This window comes from Harpia harpyja, chromosome 6, assembly GCF_026419915.1.
Source record: "Harpia harpyja isolate bHarHar1 chromosome 6, bHarHar1 primary haplotype, whole genome shotgun sequence".
In the NCBI taxonomy this organism is placed as follows: domain Eukaryota; kingdom Metazoa; phylum Chordata; class Aves; order Accipitriformes; family Accipitridae; genus Harpia; species Harpia harpyja.
In genome coordinates this window covers 59722153-59737051 of record NC_068945.1, presented here as the reverse complement: position 1 = coordinate 59737051, position 14899 = coordinate 59722153, and the positions used below count along the sequence as shown (strand labels likewise).

General features: G+C 36.4%; 1 protein-coding gene across 15 annotated transcripts in view; it reads left to right on the top strand.

Annotated features, from left to right (window-relative positions):
- Positions 1-14899, top strand: part of CACNA2D1 (calcium voltage-gated channel auxiliary subunit alpha2delta 1) — a 433632-nt gene that overhangs the window by 220645 nt on the left and 198088 nt on the right. For all 15 annotated transcript variants that reach the window (XM_052789138.1, XM_052789141.1, XM_052789144.1 and 12 more), the window contains exon 5: positions 6634-6678. In XM_052789138.1, the coding sequence (XP_052645098.1) occupies positions 6634-6678 (45 nt within the window). The remainder of the gene's footprint in view (positions 1-6633; positions 6679-14899) is intronic.

Sequence of the window (14899 nt, the reverse complement as noted above, 5' to 3'; positions counted from 1 at the left end):
CCATTTCACTTACGAAAAATTACAAAACCATAACAAAAGAGGTTGTATAGTTGGCATTCTTTCCTTTTTTCCCTATTTGCAGGCTTTTATTCCCTAAAGTTATTCTCTTTAGAAATAGATGTCATTTTTTATTTGTGGGAGGCCATATTTAGCTTTCTTTTCTGAAGAGTCTAATTGTGCCTTAAATTGCATGTCAGACTATATAAGGGATTAAACTAAAACTACCTGGTTTATTTGTCATAGGATTTATTAGGTTGGGTTTAAATCTTAATTACCCTAAAGGTATTAGAGTGAACTTTTTTAAATGCACGTCTTTATCCAAGAAGATACAAGAAAATGTTTTTTTAAAATTAAAGCAGGTGGATTTTACCAACACTTAATGAAATGGGTTTTTTTGCATTTACAATAATTTCATCTGGTATCTTTATGAAAGATGAAATAAACCAGTATTATTAGTTTTTTTATTGCTGCATGCTGAAGCAACAGGACTCCCAGTTCTTCCACTAGCGTTCTATGTCTTTTCAAAGTGTGTGGGACTAATATGATTTTAAAATATTCTCCAAATTTGTATGTGTAATTCTGAGAACTTATTTTTAAACTGAACAGTCAAAATCAGATATGTGTTTGTAATATGGTTTGGTTTTTCTCAGTTTTTGATTTCTTACTCTACCTCATTACCTGCAGAACAAAAGAATCCTTGTAGGTATCACTACTAGCAGGTTAACTACAATATAAAGGAGCTTTATACGTTGCCACTTTTTGGTTGCTTTAGCACATTTTGTATAAAATACTTAGAAGTCATGGAAATTATGCTGTTTTAAAAAAAAAAATCAAACAATCTTATTTGGCCTTAATTTCAGATTTTAAAACATACACCAATAATTATGCAGTAATATATATTTGCAATTTTATCCACTAGACTAATTTTAGGTTTGCCGCCAGTGTTTCATTGATGAAAATGTTTGAAGTATGGAGACCTTTAACAAAAACTCTTCTGTTTGGGTTTTTTTTTTTTTCTGAGGGAGTTCATTATCTTCTAGCATCTCTGTAGCAAATAAGGTCATGAAAAAGAGTGTTATTTTTCCTTTCACATTTTCTCTGCAATTGTTTTGAAACTGCTGTTTTTAGGAAAAATGGGTGATGGTGATGTCTGTCTAAACTAACACATTACATTGATTTCTTACCCTACGAAAAGCTGTGGAAAACTGGTTTCTCCCTCTCCTCCTATTTTTTTTTTTTAATAACTCATTTATTTTCAGGTAGTTCATTATAGTGTCTCACAAAGTTCTAGAATTCATTTCAGGCCTTCAGTCTCCCCTGCATGCCTAACACCATTTTGGGCTACATCACAGGATCTAAGTTATGTAGAGTCTCTAGGAAGCCTCACGTACAGACCTGAGGGCATGAGTAATCGTAATCACAGCTTCAGTGAAAGCAACATTTCTGAACAGATAGTATTGGATATTTGTTGAAAATCTTAAGATTTCCAGTATCTATTTTTTTTTTCTTTTCTGAATGAAATGCAAAGATCTCTTGTGGAAAAGCAGATACTTCAGAAATCACATGTACAATATTTCCACCGAAGAAGAGTCTTGACCAAGTTGATGGGGTCCATATTTCATGGACAATTCTTGGAAGTCTAGCATTAGATTTACAGAGCAGATTTTCCTACAGAAGCCATTATGTGGCAATGACGACAAGGAGCTTTCATCTTTGGCACTTGGTAAAGGAGGATATATAGCTTTTACAAACAAAACGACATAGCTATATTATCACAATTTACTGTACGTAATTATCTGTAGAGTCAGATATGTCTTGTTGCAATGTAATACCTTTGTGTTGTTCTTGAAAGAATTTGACTGGTGTATTGGGTTTGTGTGGCAAGGTTTTGGTAGCAGAGCAGGGAAGCTACAGGGGTGGCTTCTGTGAGAAGGTGCCAGAAGCTTCCCTGATGTCCAACAGAGCCAACGCCAGCCGGCTCCAAGACGGACCCGCCGCCGGCCAAGGCGGAGCCTATCAGTGACGGTGGTAGCGCCTCTGGGAGAACAGATTTAAGAAGGGAAAAAGAAAAAAGTTGCTGGGGCACAGAAACTGCAGCCAGAGAGAGGAGTGAGAATATGTGAGTGAAACAGCCCCGCAGACCCCCAGGTCAGTGAAGAAGGAGGGGGAGGAGGTGCTCCAGATGCCAGAGCAGAGATTCCCCTGCAGCCCGTGGGGAAGACCACGGTGAGGCAGGCTGTCCCCCTGCAGCCCAGGGAGGTCCACGGTGGAGCAGGTATCCACCTGCAGCCCATGGAGGACCCCACGCCGGAGCAGGGGGATGCCCGAAGGAGGCTGGGACCCCATGGGAAGCCCGCGTTGGAGCAGGCTCCTGGCAGGACCTGTGGCCCTGTGGAGAGAGGAGCCCAGGCTGGAGCAAGTTTTCTGGCAGGACTTGTGACCCCGCGGGGGACCCACGCTGGAGCAGTCTGTGCTCCTGAAGGACTGCAGCCCACCATGGAAGGGACCCACGCTGGAGCAGTTCATGAAGAACTGCAGCCCGTGGGAAGGACCCGTGCGGGAGAGGTTCATGAAGGACTGTCTCCCATGGGAAGCACCCCATGCTGGAGCAGGGGGAGAGTGATGAGTCCTCCCCCTGAGGAGGAAGGAGCGGCAGAGACAAGGTGTGAGGAACTGACCCCAACCCCCATTCCCCATCCCCCTGCGCCGCTAGAGGGGAGGAGGTAGAGAAAATCAGGAGTAAAGTTAAGCCCAGGAAGAAGGCAGGGGTGGCAGGAAGGTGTTTTTAATATTTGGTTTTATTCCTCGTTATCCTACTCTGATTTGACTGGTAATAAATTAAATTAATTTTCCCCAAGTTGAGTCTGTTTTGTCCATGACGGTAATTGGTGAGTGATCTCTCCCTGTCCTTACCTTGACTCATGAGTTTTTCGCTATTTTTTCTCTCCCCTGTCCAGCTGAGGAGGGGAGTGATAGAGCGGCTTTGGTGCGCATCTGGCATCCAGCCAGGGTCAACCCACCACAATTTGAAAAAAGTATTATTTCTTGTGAGGACAAGCCAACTTCATCTCCATTCATATAATCCTGAGTTGAGATTAGGCATTTAACTAGTCGAATCAATAGACTGTGTCTGTAAACTTGCTCCGTAGAGAATCAAAATGAAAGAATGAAAGTGTAAGTTAGTGTTGGTATGAATCCATATTTCATCTGCAGATGTTCTGAAAGATTATATTTTCCCATGCTTTTCTTCTACTTGATGAATCTATGTGTTTCTTCAGATCTCTAGACATAGAGATCAAAGAGACCATAAACTTTGGATTCTGTGTGGTGAAACTTAGGAAGTCATTAATACTACCCAATATGTAGTATTTCCCTTCGAATTGTTTTATACGCAAAGCTGGGAAACAAAGTACTATCGAAATGAAAAGCAATATAAAGACAATGGAACAATCTAACTTCAGCAGATAACAATATCAATGAAAGCGTGGAAGAAAAAAGATTAGTAGGGTAGAATAGGAGAAAATAGTAAGAGTCACAAATAAAACATTTATGACCTTGTCCTTAATGTAATTTTTATATGCCTTGCATATCCTTGTCAGATGCTGAAACTGTTTGCTTTGAAAGAGGAATTAATGGCGGTGAAAACTACCCTTCACCTTTCCAACTGCATACCTTTTGTAGACTTGTATACTGATAGTATGCTAAAGTCTCTCATTTGTGTGTATGGTCTTCTAAAGTCATTCTTCCATAAATTCAGCTCCAGGACTGTCTAACAAATTCCTTAATTCATGAACAGAAGTAACAGTGAGTATTTACCACTCTCTCTCATAGCATTACTGGGTAAAGAACAAAAATAAATATCTAAGATATTTACATTGTATCTTAGGCTTGCTGAATAAGTGTACAGTATTACATGATGGCAGAAGTGTATAACAGTGGGAAGATTCAAATTCTCTGTGTCAAGAAGTTAATAAATAACTAAACTACTTGCTTGAGAACCAGCAACAAGGCAATTTGTTCTTGTCAGCTAGAAGTGGTTAAATTATGAAAAATTGTCCTCTAAAAATCTAACTGATCCATGAATCTAATTTGTGAACTATACAGCATTCAGTGTGTTGTAGCAATGTGTACGTCATATTTTCTATATTAAAAGTAGTGAGATATGACCGATGTCAGTGTTAGCTTATGCACTATATAGGTGATATCTCCAGGCAGGGTAATGAACTACATGAATAGCCTAACAAAATATCTAATTCATTTGGGGGGGTGGGGATGGTTATTTTAATTAACTTGTAAATGTGTCATGTTTCTGAAACATGATTCTTTAATAGATGATTTAAAAAATACTGTTTAGTCCAGTAGAAGTAGATAGCAATACTATGCCAGCTTCAATCAATTTAAACAAATAATTAAAAACGTAAAAGACGGGAAAATATAATTGTGACAATAAAGAATCATTTTGTTTAAGTAGATAAACAGAATTGTATGCGTAGAGGACAGTGTTAAAAATCCTATGCATTAAATGATTCTATGACAAGGTATACTGTTAGGGTAAACTTGAATAATGGGAAGGGGTTGGGGAAATAAACTGATATCTAGATGAGAGTCAATACAAGAGAAGGCCTAATAGAGTTGTGTTTTATGAAAATGTTCCTTTTTAAAATGAAACCACGAAACAAAAACTATATAAACATAATATCCAGATAAGTATTTCTGTATTGCTTTTCCTGGTCTCATTTTTCCCAAAACAAAAGCTTCCAGGAAAGAGATTGCAGGGGAGGTGCTCTGACATGACATGACATGACATGACATGACATGACATAAAGGGGTGTGGTGAAAGAAGTATTCTTTTCCCCTGCCTTCTGACATGAAACAACTTTTTTTTTTTTAAATTAAACAGATCATCTTGTGATGAAAACAGTTCTGCTAACATTTCCAGCTAGTACCACTCAGAGTTGGAGCCTTTGCAGTTTTAAATGTTGCCTGCTAAAGAATCACATGGCTTTTTGAACAGATCAAATTATTTACAGAACAGTTATTTTGCACACAACCATGTACAAAGTAAAGAGGATCTGAAGAAAATTGAACTTTTGCCTCTTCCAACTTACTTGAAGGCTTCCACAAGCATTACATGGTCTTTTCTTCACAATAATCAAGTGAATAAGCAATTAGCTTTGGTCTTGAAAGGAATTTCCTCATGTGTCTGTAACACACTGAGGTCTGGCTTAGTTACCCAGATACTGGTACAAAACCGACTGACCTGCAGATAGAACAGTGTCTTGATGGAAAAGTAGAAAAGTGCATTTTGAAGGAAAAGGAAAGAGTTAATAGCATTTACCTCAAAATGGCATTCAGGTCATCTGTAATATATTTCATGTTTGGATCTCAAAAAGGTCACAAAGGAGAATGAACGATGTCGTTATTTATGAAGTGAGGAAAATGATGGTTTATAAACATGAACTGCATTACCTTGTAGCACGTCATGGTGCTTTTTTAGTGCAAGTAATAATTGTCATTGGCTTACCCACTTGAAAAATGATTATGAAATCATTTTTTCCTGTTGGTATTTATAAAAGAAAAAACATTTTTTGTGGTCAACTTTTAATTTAGATATATAAATTGAAAGGTATTACCATAAACAGAACTGAAAATATAAATTAAGGCTATTTTTGGAGGTTAACAGCAATCACCTATTTTAAACAAGCTGCTGGACATGAAAAAAATTACCTTCTTCTCCTTTTCTTTATTTATTCAAAATCTGTAATGGGACTTAAAAAAATGCTATGTACATATATGTGTCTATTTCATACAGAAATGCACATAACAATTGCTTACTTCCATTCAAAAAAGTATAGAGCACATTACAGCAATTCTATTTAGTGGAAAGCTGCTACAGTGAACCTAAATCTTTAAGGCTTTTAAATGGTTCAGAAATATTTCAAGAGAAAACAATACTGTATTCCATAGGAAATACTCCAATTTTCAAACTGCTGTAGACGTTACACTGAATGAAGCTTCTGACTGATTCTGTGACGGAAACTAGTAATCTTCTCCTTCACTGCTTTGCTTGAATTACATAGTACAGCGTTTCCACACAGCTGCCAGGATCCACTCTATGCTACAACAGCCAGACTCTCCTGTGATGTATTTTCCCAGATTTTATTTTCACCATGGGAGGTGAATAAAACAATAAACCTGTGTGCAACAAATACTTAACCCACTTAGCAATGCCCATGCGTCGTTGTATCTATTGCCTGCTAGATGTCGTGGTGTATAAATCACCTAATTGCATAGTGAGAGAGTCATATGTCTGCAAAAGAAACAGCTTACAGAAGACTTTTATGAGCTCTGGATTTTGTCCAATGTTGTCTGTACTTTTCTAGCTGGCTTTTTCAGAGACTTATGTAGCTTAACAGAGAAGAAGCATTAAATGAATGTTAAAAGTTAAACACAAGCGTGGGAAATATTACATGCAACAGAGAGCAAGCAAAGGTCTGATTCTGTCATATGTCAAAGATAATAATACATAAAGAAATGCAGGTTTACTTTAAAATGTATTTCAGTACAAATTATTGCTAGTAAACTTTATTCTCTACTTTCAAACTAACAGAATTACTTTTCTTTCTCTTACAGAATAATGATATAATCTATTACAATGCAAAAGATGATCAGAATGATGTAAGTAGTATGTTTTTTTGTTTCATTGCCTGTAATCGTAGAGAAGTAAGGGGTTTAAAATATTAATGAAACTCTTAGACTAGCATTTAAGTATTTTGCAGAAGCAAGAAATTAAGAAACTTAGAAATGTCTTGAAAATTTTCCTCAAGAGCCAGATAATATTTTATGTTCTAATTCTCAAAGTCTGTCTTCCCTCATACAGTCTGAGTTGCTGATCAGGCAGGGAATGTGCTGGGAGAAAAAAGATCCTGACAGCAGTATCATTCACTTTTTGAAATGTAATAAAATCATAATTATAGGACTGGAGAATCAAAATGATAAATGTAAATAATTTACTTTACTCTGAAGGAACCATTTTCTGGCCCTATTTTCCAACCTCATATTATCTTGTTCTGTTTTCTTTGTAAGAAATTTTTTACATGAGGGGAAAGCAGATGTAAAATGTTACTGAATAACTATTTTCATGCACTTTGTGATCACTCATATGACTGTAATCAGCTTTGGAGAAATTGAATATCCAGTCCCAAGATTTAGGCAAAATGTATGATATTTCAATTCCTGGTTCTACTAAAACTCTTACTTTAAATGGTTTGAAGTTTCCTATCTGGCTTTAACTATTACAAATCTTAATGTCTTGTGGGGAGAAGACAAGTTATGCTCACCTTCACTTGAGATAATACAACTGCTTGTCTTCATTATAAATTTAATTTATAAAACCATAGAAAAAATGTTGTAAATGTATTAATCAGAATTGCCAGCATGCTTCATTTGCACTTTTTAATCAAGTATTCTTTAGAGATTGATGGCATCACTATTGTAATTGATGCTTCTGCTGTAAGGCAATTAAATAAGGTACATAGATCATGTCAAGCAGAACTGTTTGATATGCTTATATAGAGTCACGAGTTCTGGAATTCAGATACAACAAAGTCTGCCGCCCTGAGTTTTAAAATTCGCATGCTTTAAGTAAAATTCATTAAAAGTAACATAATTTTGAAAGATATTGTTCTCTTCTCATGAAATGCACTGGGATTGCAGGTGCTAATCACTTCTGGAAACAGAATTACAAAGCTTAAACATTGGATTTTTAATCTAAATGTACCACATAGTGATGGTAGATTATGGTGTGAAGGAGAAGGCCCTGCTGTATCTGTTATAATTAAATAGTATTGGGAAAGGTCTTGAGGTGACTACTTCTACAACATAAATTCAAATCTGCCAGGCAAGGCAGGAAGGAAATACTGTTCCAGAATTTACTCTCATTTTCTTTGACTTTCCTCAGGAATATTTTCCCCAGAAAACCACACCAAAACCTCCCAAAAAACAAAACAAAAAATTTTATTCCACCAGATGTCTTATTTGTATTTCTGTTTCAGTTTATTTCTTTTTATGTCTTTTTGAAGTCTTGGAATGACATTATTGTTGAGTTAGGAGTAGTTCCTTGTGAGTCAGGGCCAATCTGTCAAGAAAGAAGTAACACTGTAATAAGGCGTCAGCAACACAGAGTGCAGTACCAAAACCCAACACCAGCTTAAATTATTATTTTGAAATGTTTTGAATCACAATGAAAAATTTTAAGTCCTAAGAATTTCAGCTTAGTGGGCTGAAATGTTTTGCAGATCTGTGCTATATGGACTGTGTAAGATATAAAAATACAGCACTGAGTCTGTGGTTCTGTTTGAGTTGCCAGTATGTTTATAGGGCCATATGTATTGAAATAAGTATTTTTCTTTCATTCATAACAATCCTCAAATCAAAAGGGTAAAGAGGAAGAAAGGAAAAAAAAGGAGGTCTTTGTTTTGTTTTGTTTTGCTTTTAATGTCTTTATTTAATTCTAAGTTTAGAAAACAATGTGAAGGGAAAAGATACCAAGAAAGTACAGTATTTACAAGCTCTGGTTGTTTGAGAGTGTGTGCTTTCTGTCAGTCGTTTAAGCTTTCTTGGCTAGCTGACCAGAACAAATGTTTTGACTCAAGGAGGTACCATTAAAAAGTTCCCCATGAGTTCTAATTACACCATGAAAAGAGAGGCCAGTCTCAGATACCTCAGCCACTGATACCTCCTCATTGGTTCAGCATATCTGCTAAGGGCTGGATTTGTTCATCCTAGAGAAACATACTGGAATTCTGCTTCTTCTCATCCAAAGAAGAGCAAGGAAGGTGGTGAAGAGTCTAGAGAGCAAGTCCTGTGAGGAGCGGCTGAAGCAACTGGGGTTGTTTAGCCTGGAGAAAAGGAGGCTGAGGGGAGACCTTATCGCTCCCTACAACTACCTGAAAGGAGGTTGTAGGGAGGCAGATGTTGATCTCTTCTCCCAAGTAACAAGTGATAGGACAAGAGGAAATGGCCTCAAATTGCACCAGGGGAGGTTTAGATTGAATGTTAGGAAAAATTTCTTCACTGAAAGGGTTATCAAGCACTGGAACAGTCTGCCCAGGGAAGTGGTTGAGTCACCATCCCTGGAGGTATTTAAAAGACATGTAGATGTGGTGCTTAGGGACATGGTTTAGTGGTGGACTTGGCAGTGTTAGGTTAATGGTTGAACTCAATGATCTTAAACGTCTTTTCTAATGTAAATGATTCTTTCATTCTGTGATTCTTGCTATTTAGAAAAGGTGACTATTTCATAATGACGCTAAACGCTATCCTCCTTCAGCTGCAATATCAGTATTAATTCTTAATAAACAAAATAAATCTTATTTATATTATAGAAGAAGAACAGTTATTTTAGAGATATAATTTATACATGCAGATTTGGATCCCTTAAAAGGCCCAGTATTTCAGGAACCACTAACATGCACCTCCTAAAAGTCTATTCCATGTGTCTTGAGTTTTTCACTGTTAACATTTTTATGCAAATATTTATTAAAAAAATTAAAATGTAGGAATTCTGTTCCTTCATCAGTAAAGTTGAGGCTGATTAGATAAATGCAGATTAGGAATCCAAGAAAAATTTGTATTCTAATTGTAGCACTTTGTTGGGAGTAGAAATTTGTAGGTGTGCTTACAGATTATTTTTGTCCCATTAAGGTGGTAAGATCTTTTTGATAAAACACATTGAATGTGAAAATAGCTCTATTTGTGCTTCTGCTGTCATTGTAATCAGTAATCTAACTTGAAAGAAGAAGCAATAAGGATAAAGTGGTCAGTGATCTGATACTGAATTTTTTTGAGAAAACCTACATCCATTTCTCAACTATGTATGCAAAAACCACGGACTTTTCTCCCCTGTTCCTGCCTGAAAAAAGGCTTGAGGGGACTTAGGTGGCATCTTTTTTTAGAGAGAGAGATTTTAATAGAATCATCTCTGAAGCACTGGCTAATAAAACTGCTTTTGCCATCCATTCTTTGCTGTGTCTAACAAGTTCGTGTATTTTTCTCTTCCATGCCGTGAGCCTTCATTTAATCACAGGACATGATATTGTATTTCTCTTTCAGTTCCAGTAGGAATAATTAGTAGCAGAAGTTTATTTATTAAAATTAGATATCTAAGCTAGACACTGGGATACCTCTAGAGAGCTGTTCAGTTTATTCTGAGATAGGTTTCTAAGGTCAGCTAAATCACTTCTAGATGTGTGTTTCTCTTTGTTCACCAGGTTCCTATAACGGATGCTTTTAGATCTTAACTTTTAGATGTTGAAGAATTAGAAGAAATTAATCGCACAGGTCCTGCCTGACAGTTTTTATTTGTCTCCACTCTTCCTTTTAAAATTATAGCTTTATCAGAAGAGCAATCCTCTAACTTAAATTCTGTGTATTTCTTCTGTGTGTGTTAATATGCTCCAGTATAGTTTGCTTTCCTTCTTCCTGTTTATGTACCACATTCAGGAGATCCTCCTCTCTCATTTTTCATCTGCTCTCTCGATGGGCCTTTTTGAATCTAATGACTGTGTTTGCTTGGCCTCAAAAAAAAAAAAAAAAGCACGTGAAGACCAATCATTCTCTGGCCTTTAGATTTCTCAGTGTCTCAGATAAAACAATCAATTTGTAACCCCTTAGTCCATCAATCAGTAATATACCTTTTGTACTCTTTATCCTACAACAGCAATTAGATTCTACTTGCTTATTTCCCCTGCAGTGCTATATGTAATGTGTGAGCACTTCATGATAATTAATGAGTTTTATCCTCACAACAAAGTAGGAGGTATTATATTACCATTTTTCATATCTCATAGGAAGATAATGGCCAAACTTGTAATTTAATACAGGTGTCTCAGGTTTTCATTCACTGTCCTTTTCCCTAGAACCCTTTCAGTTTGATATATTGCAGCCTCTGTCATGCACTTTAATTTGCAGGTGTCAACTGCTTGTGTTGTATTTGGACAAATGCTGCAGTGCTTTTATTGGACAGCTGAGTGCTACTGCATTAAGATGCCCTTTACCATAAGTTTTAATATTGCTTTGCCTCTTTTTTCTTCTTGTCCTTTGTACCCTGACCCTATTTATAGTCATCTTTGCTTCACTGTTGAGTTCTTTCCTGGTTTTTGTGCTGGTCTCTATTTTATTTCTAGTGATTCCACATCATCTTTATATTTTCTTTCTAAATCTAATTTTTCTGTTTCCATGTGTTCAGGTAATCCACCTCTCCACTATGCACTGAATTGTTCGATTGAATTTTCATTCTTCCTTGATTCCTTCCTTAATGTTTGTCTCATCTGCTTTTTGCATCTTGCTCCTTTTCTACCTTTTTTACAGTGTAATTTCTTGTCCTGGTTTTATAAACTCCTTCCTGCACAAGCTACAACAGCCTAAGGAAAAGATTGAAATTTTTCAGTGATTTAACTGAAAGGACTAAGTATTACAAATAAACAAACAAATGTTTCTTTAACATGAAACCAGCCACACCTCACTGGACATTTGCTGCTCCTCCGTAGGTCTTCCTCATTAGGTTTTAATTGGCAGCAGCCAGTTGCATATCTTGGCAAGAGTTGTGTCTCTAGTTAGCACAAGTGATTTATTAGAGATTTCCTTCGTGCAGTCCCATGCTGGATTGCAGTCATGACTAACGGAACAGTACTTCTTGTACAGTTATTGATCATAGATTAAATGATAGTAACACTTTTTATTTTATTTTACTGAACTAATGTGCAGGCTGTAGAATTATGGGTCCCTTTGGGGAGTAAGTACCTGCACAAAATGTGAATTCACTGTGACTAGGGTCAATGTGTGGGTTCCACTAGAGGAAAGCAATCTGGAGAATGCCTATGGCTGTTTTAAATATGAAAAACAGTTTTTCATTACTTTATAAAACTTGCAGGGAGAAATCTTTTAAAACTGATAAGCTGTCTTTGCCACATGGTTTAGACAGTATCTCTAGTTCAGTGATGCCTTGTTATTTTGGAATCATATGGGAAACATTAGCTTTCTCTGAGTTTAAAACTGCAGCATAAATGCAGCTATCAAGTTTTAAATAATAATGATGAAAAAATATATATCTACATCAAGTTGAAAACTGTTGTAAAACTAAGAAAGGATGATTAGGTGTGAATGTAAACATAATTTCAAAAAATTCCTGGTGGGTTTTAACATACCACAATTCTGGGGGTATAAGGTGGAATGCATCAGGTGGAGAACATAGGAATTGATTGTAATAATCTTTTGCCTGCTGTTTTATAAGTGTTTTTTTAAAACACCCTAATCTTCATTGGTAAATGTGGGCAAGCTATAACCTGTTCTCTTTCCATCCACCGAATCCATCTCCCATTTTAAAATGGAAACCTGAGAGATGGGAAAATTTTCAAACCAGACATATCACCCCACGTGCTTCAGAAAGTACACTTCCTATGCTTATTAGAAAGCAAAATAATTTCCACCCCCAAACTTTCTTTTCTTTTTTTTTTTTTTTTTTTTAAATATGAATGTATGGTCAAAGTAAATATTGGGCAGAAGTAAGCAGAGAACAGAATGGTTATCTAAGAGGCACACTCCTTGTAGGTCTGCTTCTTCCCTAGAAGAGACACTGAGATTTAGAGGCATGCTGACAGTGGCATTGGAGGCTTATTGAGTCTCTGCTTATACCCTTACACAAGTCTTGTCTTTTCTACTGATTAATGGTATCAAGTGTTGCAAAATTGGTTTTGATTTGCAGACATGACTAACTCAGTAAAAAGAAGTCTGATCATGAATTAACCCAGGTTTACTTGAAACCAAGTCTGAATCTACTCTAGATTTGATCAAAGAAATGCTGGATGTTTTTTTCTCCTGCCAGCAGAATTCAGGAATTTTTTGGCTTTTCTCCTCATAACATGCATTGAAAAATAGCAGAATGATTTGATTTATTGAACAGACAAGTATAGTATTTTATGTATTTTGTAGCTGGGCAGCGGAAAAGAAGAGTTTTCTCTGTAAGCCAGTGTCCCAGGAGCTGCATGTTGGGTCATGTAGAGCCATTGAGGAGGAGGTGGCACCTGAATATGGTCAGTTAGGAGGAGGGTCTGGAGCTGGGGCAGGGCAGAAGGGGAACTCCAGAGATCAAGTCTCAAAGGTAACAGGCATAAAGAAACTTTATTCTAGAGACTGGAAGGGCGATGCCAGGTTTCTGCAAGTCCAACAGCTTCCGGTTGCTGGACTGAAAAGTGAGACTGCATGTAAAGACCTGCCCTGACAGTATAGAGAAAGCTGGGGCAGGGATTGCTTTACCTATTACATGTCACCGAGCAGATACCAATTTCCTTCAGTTTTGGAAGTTTTTTTTAACCTTATTCTGATAATATATACCTTTAGAAATATCCCTTGTATCTGCATATGTAAGAGGAGTTCTATCTCAGTGATTTGACTGGCTCTGGATGCCAGCATACAAATAACAAAATCAATATTCTACCGTCTGGTTTTAGCTACAGGTAGATTTCAAAGCATTGTTTTCTTCCTGAGCTGAAGCTACACATTTTTTAGGATTTCATAGACAGTGAAGGATTGGCATTTCCAGTGAGAAATTTGTCTCAAATAATTTAGGAAAAGCTTAAGTGCTAGGCTGTAGAAGACCTAGTCTCCTTTTACAGTAGGGCAGCCTAGCAATAGTAGCCAGCTAACTTCCTTATCTAAAGTTGCATGGTGCTCTTATTTCTGCTTTCATTGTATGACAACCAATATAGTTTGACATTGTAACATCACAGGCAACTATGTGAAATGGATACAATTGCAATTAGGATGTGTTGTGTTTCTTTTTATCTTCTCTTTGTCCTTTGCTTCTTTGATGCTGAAAAAAATTGTTAAAATGAGTCATAAAGAATTTGCCCCATCATTTACAATGAGTAAGTGGACAAAGTATGTTTCGTACAGATTGGAAAGTGTAGTTAGATAACTTGATGATAACTGTGATTTGTACACCCCTGCATTCAAGAAGGCTCCAACAAGTATCCCTTCTATGTACAGTAGGTCTTTTTAGGGATTATTTTTGTTAGTGCTGTTCTTCATGTGTGTAAGCTGCAGCTATTTTTAGATTAATTTTCTTCTCCTTCTGAAGCTACTAGGGTTTTTCAGCAGGCCAATATATTGCAGATGATGGATTAAATAATATTTACATACCTAGTTCTCATATTTTCTGTTTAATGTTGCATCTCTTTATGGTATGTGGTAGAATTAGGCATGTGAAAATTTCACTGGAAAACACTATTTAGCACTTGCTTTAGATGATATTTTGTACATTCTTGGAGAATCACGATACCTAAATGGGCTAATGGCTAAATTTGTAAATTGACTGAAATATTAGTTGACTGATGTTTGATGGAGGTATTTTGAATTTTGAACTCTTTGACAACTTCAGCTGCATCTGTGCTATTTATTCTGATTCTTGGCAATATGACATGGATTTTATTGACATTTTGTTTGGTTTGGTTTTTTCCCTTCTCACTGTAATGTGTATTAGCTATACAGACAAATGCCCTATTCTAGCCTTTTTTTAATATAGACAAGGGAGACATTTTGCTAGGGTAAATTGCTCTTAGACTGACCTAAGCTATAAGAGGGAAAGAACATTTTTGCTAATATAAATTATATCTTGCATTATGAAAGACTGTCAGAGTAGGACTGTTGATACACCCATATAGGGAACATTTTTAAAGCCTGAGAGAAGTTTCTTTAGAACAGGAATTTCTAATCTGTAATAAATGTCATATTTTTCAACTATATTTTCATTTTTTTAAAAATATATCTTGAATATTAACATATACCTTTTGGTACTGGCATGTAGTACTTGGAATTAATAATTAAGTCTATAATACATTTA